We start from the raw sequence: 10,967 nt of genomic DNA on the forward strand, positions 1-10,967 counted from the left end.
AAGGACAGGGCCTATCTGAGAAAGGAAGGGGAAAGACCTGGACACGATCCTCCAGATGTAGTCTGGTCAGTGGGGAAAAGATCCATCTGCAACCAGCACAGAAGAGAGGCACCAGAATGAGGGGTGTGGGTGCCAACCACACACAGAGAGAAGCAACCAGCACAGAAGAGAGGCACCAGAATGAGGGGTGTGGGTGCCAACCACACACAGGGAAGCAGTGGCGGGGACAGGAATTGTTCAGCTTAGAAATGAGAGTGTGGGGACCTGCAGGAGGGATCTTGAAATACCTCGAGGGCTCTCTTGGGATTGAGAACTGGAAGGAAAGCAGGCTCAGAGTTACAAGGAGCAGGTTGTGACTCAGGGTGAGCACTGTTTTCTGATCCTCAGAGCTCTCCAAGAGGGCAAGATTGGGGACTGGTGGTCCCTAGGCTCAATCCGGCTGCAGACACACTGTGTTGGTTCACAGCATTTCTGAAAAATTGGATTTCAGCGCCCTGCTGTGGGATGTGTGTCTCCAGCTTCCAGAGCCTGTGCCTCTCCCTATCACTCACGTGCAGCTTGACTTGCCCTTCGAGTATCGGGTTGACTTATTCAGCAAATAAAAATACAGCATGCGCAGTTAAATTTGTTTCAGACAAATGACAAATCCCTTTTCATGTAAATATGTCCCATGCAATACTTGGGATATACCTGTGCTGTGTCTATAGTTAGTTATGTCCCAGTACTTGTGATTTACTAATATTGTCCCACATTCAATCTGGCAGCCCTACCCTGGAGGCCTGAACTAGGAGCCCCAGATGCTGCATTTTGAGGAAGCATGTTCTATATTTGGGAAATATTCAAAGACTTGTCTCAGAGGAATGCTAGAGAATGAAACAGGGCTAAAATGGTCTAAATGGCCTTATTTTCTTGAGATCTCCCATTCCAGAGAGATAAAACAATAAAAGCTAGAGGGAGATAATAATTCTAAATAACAACCCCGGGTGCTATTCTGGTGTGCATGACAGGTGGGACACTGGCTTCTGCTGGAACAGCAGAATGTTCTACCAGAACTGGGACTGATTGATAGATAAGGACATAAAGGGGTTTTGACCTCAAATATCAATTGCAAGTAAAATGCTTGTTAAGTGCAAGTTGATTGACGTGCCTATAGCAGGGGAGAATGGTGGCCATCCCTTTCTGGATTGGAGCATGAACCCAGAGGCATGTAACATCCCCAAATGATGATTCTAGTTTATCTGTCAAAAGCCATCTTCTACTTCTCCGAGACTGGGGTAAGTCATCCTGACACTTGTTTTCCTATCCTGCTGCCAGCACTGGGTTTCTGGTTGTTTTGAACAGACTGTGACCGACTTCTCAGGGCCCGGAACATGGCAACAGTTGATAGGAGAGCAGAGGCTGGCCCCAGTGCACGGTTACCACGGCCTCAGTTTCTTCTGCAGAAAAGGAGGTACAAGATCTCTGAGGTCAGTTCCAGAAATTGTGCCGCTGGAAGTGTCAGGAGTCTTCAGTCATCAGCTAGCCTTTCTGCACCCTCCTCCTGACCTCCGAGGAATTAGGATGTTTATGTTCAGTGTGACTTGAGTGAGCCTTTGGTTTAACGCCATTTTGGAGATAAAGCAAGTGCTCTTCATGGTAGGGTGATGAGGCCCAGAGCTCTCTGTGGCTCAGTGGGTGGCCTCCCATTCTTCATTTATGGTTCTTCCTGTCTCCCTCCCTTTTACTTTTACTCAAATCTCTCAAGGTCCCTCACTCAAAACCGACAAAATGACAAAAGGCAGGGGAAGTTAAGAAAATGAATAAAAATATTTGGGGGAGAGAAAGCATGACACACTAGTGTATGGACAGATGCACACAAAGGGAATATCCTTAGCAGTTCCAATTTGTCCTTCTCTGGAAAAACTCCTAGGACACCTGGGCTCTGCCCTCTCTCTTAAAGACAGACGCATCCAGAACATTCCCAGGTTGACTCAGATGCTAAGTGTTCCTAATGACACTGGGTTTCCTTCACCATTCTCCTCTTCATCAAGATTAAACAGAGAAAAATCTCAGGGGTTGCTCAAAGTGAGTAAAACTCAGTAAAACTCCATTTCAACTGTTGTAAAGTTGGGACAAATTATTTGATTTGTGCTTTTTACAGAAAGACTGAGCTTAAAGTTGAGAGGTCACTGACCCAGCAACTTCTGGATCTTAAACAAAGGCCTTCAGGTGACTTATGGCTCCACCGTTTTCCCAAATGATGGCTCTGTTTTCATTGTCCACTTTTTAAAAAAAAATATTTTATTTATTTATTTGACAGAGAGAGCACAGCATGGGGAGCAGCAGAGGGAGAGGAAGAAGCAGGCTTTCTGCTGAGCAGGGAGCCCGCTGTGGGGCTCGATCCCAGGACCCTGGGATCATGACCTGAGCCAAAGGCAAATGTCTAACAACTGAGCCACCCAGGCGCCCCTCACTGTCCATTCTTGATAGGTATTCTGTCTCCTCCATGAGAAATTCTGAGGACCCTGCACTTTCCACTTCTTAAATTTCTTAGGGTCTCATACTTCCATTATGCACATAAGCCCCCAGCCAGCGGGTGTTGAATGAATGAGTTGGAAATGAAGGGAAAAGAACAGGGGCTATGGAAACAAATATCCTGGACCTCGTTCCTCCGATCACCAGCTGGTGAACTTGGGCAAGTTCTTAGTTTCTCTAAGCCTCTGTTTTCTTATTTGTAAAATGCAAAGAAACCACCTCTCCTACAGGGTTGTTGTAAAGAGAAAATGGGATAATGAAGGCACACAAGAGGCAGTAGCTATTATTATTGTACCTGTTGAATCTATACCAGACTCAAGGGATGAGAACCACCACAGGGCAGTATGATTTTCTCGTCTTTCAATGCGGTGACATTCTGTTTGGCACAAAGTTATAGACTGGCCATCTGAAGGATGAGCAGCTTTGTGTAACTGCCCACAGTGGTGGGCACTGTTTTACTGGTCCCTAAGACTGTTTAAGGAGAGGCATATAGTCAACAGTGGAATGCATGCCAATTGTTTTATTTATGATGCCTATTTGGGTGACAAGGCTGGCCAGCACGTGGCCCCCTGGAAGCATGTGGCCCCCTCCACGTCATTACTCCACAATGCGGCGGAAAGACTGCACAGCTGGGGAAGCTGCACCCCAATCGATGGGCTTCCGGTACTCCTTCTTGTCCAGGAGGTACTGCCTGCCGCGGTAGTTGGGTAGCTCGTAGAAAATCCAGACGCCATCCAGCACCTTACTGGAGTGCACCTCTCGCATGTGAAATTGCTCCATGATGGAAGGGCAATCTTCAGTGGTTTCGTACATCTGACCATTAAAATCTCCTTTCTCGAAGATCTGAATCTTATACTGGCCTCCACTAGACTGGAAAAACACAGGAGGAAATAAACTACGATGATTATGGAAATCACCAACACGTCAAGAACTCTGAGAACAGCGTGGTTGGGAGCCCACCATCTTGAAAGCCAGAGGGTCTGATCTCCCATCCCCGCTGCGTACTGACTGAAACAGCTGACCTTTGGTGGGAAAAACTTGATGCCTTAAAGCACTCAGGAGATAGAGAGAGTGTTCTGGAAATAATTCATGTACTCAGTCTTGTGATGAACTCACCCTAGGTTTTATGCAAGCCTCAGCAGCCAACAGAAGAAAACATGCCATTAAAGGGTAGGAAAATGTTAAGAAAATGCTTCCACATGAAGGTTAAAAAAAAAAAAAAAGGAAGCGGGGTAGCAGGGGCGAGAGAGACGGAGAGAGCCGCAGCAGGCGAGCCGGCAGCGAGCAGGCGGGGTGGCGCGGCCCAGGCTCACCAGGTGAACAGCTCGGCAGGAGCTGAGGCGGTCGTTGAGGCCCATCCAGTGCTGGTACTCGGGGTACTCGCCCCGAGGCAGAATGTACATGGAGCCCGCGAAGTTGGGCCTTTCGTACACGGCCCAGGTGCCTCCCTCCACTCGAATGGAGTTGCAGCGACTCAGGTACATGTGGAAATCGGCACAGTCGCAGTCACAGTCATAGTGGCGGCCTTGAAAGTGCTTGTCCTCATAGAAAGTGATCTGAAGTGCGAGGCAAATAAAGAGAGGAACCCGGGAGTTGGGCAGCTTTATTCCTAAAAAACTAAAGCCCAAGTACATAGTCCCCACTTTGGAAATTCCTTTCTCTTCGATGTTGAGGAGGAAATACGGAGTTCTACCTCACCTCCCAACACCTACCTTCCGGCAGACGACTTTAGCGGTCAACAACAGGAAGGAGAACTTTCTGAAGGTTTAAAACGAAGCAAAATAAAAGAGTGCCCTAAGATAAGCCAGACCCAAGTTCATGGCTTCCTCCTCTTTGTTCCCCTAACTCACGGTACTCATCGCATAAGAAAATAAATTATCCACTTACATCTCTCTCTCCCATCAGACTCTTACTAGACTTTTTCCAGGGGCAAGGACCAAGCCTTATTTAAGCTATGGAACCCTGCACCCAGCACTGGACAAACCCTCAATCAGCGTTGCATGAAGATGAGAGAGTTCCAAATGCAGACATTCACTCTAGGTGATATGAAGGTATACAGAGAAAAGTAAGACAGACCTTAGCTTTAGGGAGCTTATCTCAGATGGATATAGAGCATATGCATGACAATATTTTATGCTCTGTGTTATTAATTTATTGCCAACAGAGTAGTTACAAGGCAACAAAATGGCAAGTCAAGAATGTTCTTTTCCTCAAACTTTCCCAAGTTCCCCCCACAACCTGTGGGGTAAGCCTGAGACCGCTGACGGCACGGCAGTGTGCAGCTCCGAGAACTGGGAAATTATAAACCTGGGCTCTTGAGCTGCATCTCTACAGTCAGACTCACTAGCTCAGGCAAGCTGCCTCTCTGGGCTCCTGCTTCCCACTTGTCAGATGAAGGACTACACTAGATTGAAGGCCTGGGTGTAAAAATTAAACGTTCCTGTTTGCAGCAGGAAATAGAGTTCCTAGGCGCTCCTGGGGCTTCTTAACGCAGCTTCTGAAAACCACCGGGCCAAATGGACCGTAGAATTTGCCCCTTCTTGTTCTACAGTTCCACAATCCAAGATAAATGGAGTCTACAATCGAAAGGGAAAGAACAGGTGCCATCGAGTCAAGCAGTTAATTCCCTAGCGTTATGCTGCCACCTTGTGGCTAATTGGCGTTATCGGTTTAGAAGAAGAAAACCAGGTCAAGCATTTCATAGGAAAGTAGAGCCAGGTAGTCTTGAGAGGATCTTTGAGGTGAAGATTGAAGGATAAGGAGGGGGTTTCCGGGGAAAAAGAAAAAAGGATTGCCCATGCAAGGAATAAAAGAACATGGCCCACCATAGGGACAAGTAGTTCAAGCTTGGCGCATATAGAGTATGTGGTGAAGTATCCAGAAATAATGGACGCCATGCTAGAATCCCTTTGGTTGGTGTGCGTGGAAGCAGGTGGTTGCCGTGAGTGTGGTGAGAGGTGGTGCAGGCCAGCCAAATGGCAACTGCTAGCTGGTGACACGGAGGGAACAAACAGTCAAATGGAACCAGGGATTTGGTGACTGATGAGATGTAAGGAATGATGGAGAGTCAGAAACCAAGAATGACTTTCAAAAGGCCATAAAACCTCAGTGTTTTCTACCCCAGGAGAGACTTTCTAGATCATAGCCTACTGATGGGTATTGCCTGCCACCTTAATCTACCCTTCCTGTCTCTCTCCCCTCTTGTTTTCTGTTCCTTATGAGCTTCCCGACTCCTTCTCACCCCTAAATCATTGACTCCATTTCCTTTCGTCCTCTCCCAAATTTCTCTTCCACCTCCACTTCCTCCATTTCAGCATAGCAGACTGAGAGATACATGGCGTCTCAGTCTACAGATGAAAACAAAATTGCAGCACCCACCAGTCACTATCTCTGGGACCTTGGATAGGCCACTGAACCACTCTCCAAAGCTCAGGCTCTTCATTTGTAAACCTGGGTAACAATATGCACTCCAGAGGGCTGTTCTGAGAAGGGATAATACCAATAAAGCACTTAGTTTAATCGGGTTCATAATTGCCAATAGACTTTTGCTACTGTGGCTACAGATGAAGAAGTTAAATGACTCGCCTAAGGTCAATGGCTAGTTACGAGTCCGTTGCAGGCAAGTGAGTGGACTGCTGTGCAAAAGTCCTGGTCAGTGACTTGTGATTCATTTTATCTTCTCTCCTTTTGCTGTCTTCCCCCCCTGCACAGCTAGCTCTGTTTCACAAACACCATTTACTCTCCTAGTAATGGAACGAGATTGATTCTGAGTCTGGGGAGTTTCCCCAAAGCCTGTGGAAAGATGTTTAGAAAAACTAAGGTAACTTCACTAAGAATGAATAGATTCTAAACTCCTTAACTTAACTTTAATTTAATTTACTTTTGGTTTTTGGTCAATTAGTCACCAAAAAAAGAAACTTTGCAAGGGATATGCTATAGGCAATAAAGTTAGTATCTTTTTTACTTGAATGTCTCCCATACTTAGTGCCCTATGCACATTTGCCTGGCTGACATCTGAATCTGAGAAGTGGAAATATACACGATGTTCTATAAGGTCGCCTTGCTGGCCACCCTTTTAGCAGACTAACCAACCATCCCAAGGTTGAAACAAAGTACTGTGTTGCCACGGAGACTGAGCTCCATGAATCAAGCTCTCCTTTCAGTGGGAGACCTTCCAAATCTCAGATCCCAGAGAATGTTGTACTTCTACTCAATTTCCATTTGCAGAAGGACCATGAAATCTACTCTATAGTGAGCTGAGATTCTTGGACAAAAAAAATCTATAGAGAAGGCTAAGAAATAGTGCTGGAGATTGCCTAGAAATTATTACAAAATTCCTCTTATTTTCATTTAGTTTTTGAAAAAATAGCCCATTAGTCCAGTATAGCAGAAAGAAAAATGTTTTGTATTCCAGGTAACAAAACCAAATTTGGTAAAATGCATTGTTTTTGCCAAGCCCATAACTCTGATTAGATTGCTAGTAAGATAGAGGGAAAGGGAGAAGCAACAGAGAAAGAGATTAACTTGCTCTTTGGGTCTAGCAAGCAAGTTAGCTAACCACCGTGAACAACGCAGCTCTAAGAAATAAGAAAGCACATTATTACTGCTCTGGAAATCTTTGAAAGCAGGGGTATTTTCACCTAAGAGGGTTTTCTTTTTTAAGATTTTGTTATTTATTTGAGAGAAAGAAAAAGAGAAAGAGAGATCACATAAGCAGAGGCGGGCGGCGGGCAGAGGAAGAGGGACAGGGAGACTCCCCACTAAGCAGGGAGCCCAGCACGGGGCTGGATCCCAGGACCCCGGAATCATGACTGGAGCCAAAGGCAGACACTTAACTGTCTGAGCCACCCAGGCCCCCAAAGAGGGTTCTGTAACAGTCTTTCCACAAGGCACACGGATACTCATCTAAGGATTTACTATTCTTTTCAGTGGGGTTTTCACAGCATACTTTCAAGAACCTCAGAGCACTATAGACACTCTCATTTTCCTCCTGAAATCTTTTAGATGACAAGTATCATTATTAGTTTTCTTTTTTTTTTTTTAAGATTATTTATTTATTTATTTGACAGAGAGAGATTACAAGTAGACGGAGAGGCAGGCAGAGAGAGAGAGAGAGGGAAGCAGGCTCCCCGCTGAGCAGAGAGCCCGATGCGGGACTCGATCCCAGGACCCTGAGATCATGACCTGAGCCGAAGGCAGCGGCTTAACCCACTGAGCCACCCAGGCGCCCCATTATTAGTTTTCTTTTCCAAGTGGAAAACAAAATCAGGCACTACCAATTCTGGAAGAAGTTAACAGGTGCCTCCTGGCATGATGTGATGGGAAATACTTGATATTGCCTGTGTAACTTTCTGGCCAAAGACGGTTAGTCTGAATCTTAACATGAGGAAACAATCAGGCAAATGCAGGTTTCAGGACTTTCTGCAAGGCCTGGTCTGGCCTTTGAAAAATGTTAATGTCTCAAACAACAACAAAAAGGTAGGGCGACTGCTCCATAGAAAAGAGGCTAAAGGAAAAAATGGTTAAAGAACAGGGCAACCAAGGGTAATGCATGATCCTTGACTGGATCCTGTATCAGGGTGAAAGCCAGCCATGAAGCACATTTGGGGAAGCGATTGGGGGAAATTTGAATATGGTCTGAATATTAGGTATTGTATTTATTGTAAATTTGGGGGACAAGATAATGATAGTATGTTTATTGGAGATACATGCCTAAATATGGCAAAAGAATTGTCTATTTACTGCCAAATGGTTTAGTACAGAGAGAGACAGAGACCCAATATATAGCAAAATGCTAACAACTAAAGAATATAAGTGAGGGATATGGAAGTATTTATTCAACATTTCTTTCTTATCCTTTTTCTTTTTTTTTAAGATTTCGTTTATTTATTTGACAGACAGAGATCACAAGTAGGCAGAGAGGCAGGCAGAGAGAGAGAGAGGGAAGCAGGCTCCCTGCTGAGCAGAGATCCGGATGTGGGGCTCGAACCCAGGACCCTGGGACCATGACCTGAGCTGAAGGCAGAGGCTTTAACCCACTGAGCCACCCAGGTGCCCCTCTTTCTTATTCTTTTAAGATTTAACGGGTGTGAAACTTTTCAAAGTAAAGAATTGGCAGGGGGGACGGGTGAGGAAATCAGGCATACATCCCTTCATTGCTAAAGCCAGTGTAAGAGATCAATTTCCAGACCAACAACTGTAAATCAAATATTTGAGAGGCAATTTTCCTAATGTAAGTAAGCACTTTATTTCAGGAAATTGGTAAGAGTAGCTGCTTGAATGAAGTATCCTTCCTGCTTGAAGGATATGTAGGATTTAATTCACTTCATTGTTTTTTTTAGAACATTACTGGTTGAGGTTAACTTTTACAGAGCCATTTTTTTAAAGATTTTAAGTAATCTCTACACCCAACATGGGCCTCACTCAAACTTAAAACTCTGAGATCAAGAGCTACATGCTCTACTGACTAAACCAACCAGACAACCTTACAGAGCAGTTTTTAACTAAATACTAAAAGTTTTCTATTCCACCTATTATTAGCATGTCCTATTTCTGGGGAAATTGGTTGCCAGAAGGCAGAAATCATGATGATATTTAACTGATATATACCTGCACAGTATTGAACATCGCCCCCCACCCCCAACACAAAGATAAACCCTTAATAATTTGTTGGGGAATTCTGTTAGAGTAAAAAATATAATGAGCATTTCTTCATCTTCTCTCCCCCAGTCCCCGCATTCAAAACCACTGTCATACTCACCTCCAGGCAAAGAAGCAAAAGCTTTTCTCCACATTCCTTTCAACGTATCTTTAGGTACATTGGAAAAGAGGAAATATTCCGAAAGAAAGGGAACACTGGAAAAGAAAGGTACAAAGGAAAAGAAAGTGGTAGGCTACCGAGTGTGACCGCTTACTTACCTTGGTTCCAGACTTAGACATTTTGGTGCATAGACTGGTTTCCCCAGTGCTGGAATCCGGAATAGCTACAGAGAGTTAGAGGCACAGAGACATTTATACTGGGCTGGTTTCAAATCAAACATTTGCTTAGTCATGAGAATAGGATCCAAAAATTGAGTCAGTCATTTAGAGGCTATTGATGGTTTCTAGAAAAACAATTGGGATTATGAAATAAAGGAAAGCTTCAGTACCCCTTCTAATGCTTACCAAGCTTTGCTGTATTGTAGACTTTGCTGAGTCAAGGCACCAAAACCCAGCCAAAGTTTTCAAAGTTAAAAACAAAAAAGTCCCCCTTACCTGGGCAATTTGGTTTTCTAGCAAGCTACCACCTTGAAATCCCCAGTGTCTTCTTTTTTCTTCAATAGAGCTTATGGGAGAGTAAAAAAGCCACCCTCTAATTCTGAACAGAAGTAACATGTTCCAAAGCAACAAAATGTAATGACTACTAAACACAATGCATGATCTTATGTTTGGAAAATGTCACTACAAAGGACATTTCTGGGAGGATTAGCAAAAATTTTAATCTGGACTGTATATGGTACTATTGTGAGATTTCCTGAATTTGTCAATTTAGTAATTTGTACAACTACAGAAGAGAATGTCTTTATTTTTAGGAAATGCATGCTAATGTCTTTAGGAGTAAAGGTTTAAGATGTCTGCAACCTACTCTCAAATTGCTGAGCAAAAATACTATTACTCTCCAGAGTGGTAAAGTGAATGTATGGCATGTTAGTAAGTGGTAAAGCTAGACGAGGCATATGTGGGGATTCAGATTCTTGCAACTGTTCTTTAAGTTTGAAAATTTTCAGGACACACACGCAAGTTCTGATCCACAAGAAAGGGCTCTACAGAATGCAGCCTGAGGGACAGAAAGCTACCGTGAGAATCCCGGTCCTGCCAAGGTTGAGTTAAGCTCAGCTTGCCGCCTGGTTGGTGGCATTTTTCTGCCATGATATTCAATGGGAACCTGTTCAGAGGACGTTTCTTGGCACCTATTACATCTGACTTTTGGAATGAGATTACATTTTATGTAAATTTAAAAAAAAACAAGTCAATCCTTCTCTATTTTCATTTTCCTGGTCAAGTACACTCTTCTTAAAAGTCCATCTTCCTCATGTTTTCATGAATAAAGCCATCCAACAAATGGGATTCTCCCAAGATAAATTATGGTTAATTCAAAAAATGGTAAATGTGCCTTGATAGGAAGATTATTGAGAAACAATGTTATATGCTTATCTTCCTGAATTCAGTAAATAGGAAAGAAAGTATCGAAGTGATACCATTAATTTTGTTAACTAATAGCAATTTCCAAAACACACTTCTATTACTCCAGTGTTTCTTTATTGAATTCTCTCTTGAATTTCATCTTAAAATAAAAACTGAAAATCTCAATTAGAATTAACACATATTCTGAGAATTTTTCACTTTAGATCAAGCCCTTTTTTTTTTTTTTAAAGATTTTATTTATTTATCTGACAGAGAGAGATCACAAGTAG

The 10,967-nt window shown here is 43.6% G+C and overlaps 1 protein-coding gene across 3 annotated transcripts; it reads right to left on the reverse strand.

The window, feature by feature from the left end:
- Window positions 1-3,020: 3,020 nt before the first annotated feature.
- Window positions 3,021-10,909, reverse strand: CRYGS (crystallin gamma S). 3 transcript variants are annotated; one of them, XM_047732388.1, is made up of 3 exons: window positions 9,433-10,909; window positions 3,828-4,070; window positions 3,021-3,384 (listed from the first exon to the last, which is right to left on the reverse strand). In XM_047732388.1, exons 1-3 carry the CDS (start codon window positions 9,451-9,453, stop codon window positions 3,112-3,114), a joined length of 537 nt encoding a protein of 178 aa, XP_047588344.1. In that variant the 5' UTR covers window positions 9,454-10,909; the 3' UTR covers window positions 3,021-3,111. The 3 variants fall into 3 exon arrangements, with proteins under 3 accessions (XP_047588344.1, XP_047588362.1, XP_047588352.1); XM_047732406.1 differs by having other exon boundaries at window positions 9,275-10,909; XM_047732396.1 differs by lacking the exon at window positions 9,433-10,909 and having other exon boundaries at window positions 3,828-7,589.
- Window positions 10,910-10,967: the final 58 nt, after the last annotated feature.

Source organism: Lutra lutra, chromosome 1, assembly GCF_902655055.1.
Source record: "Lutra lutra chromosome 1, mLutLut1.2, whole genome shotgun sequence".
Lineage (NCBI taxonomy): Eukaryota > Metazoa > Chordata > Mammalia > Carnivora > Mustelidae > Lutra > Lutra lutra.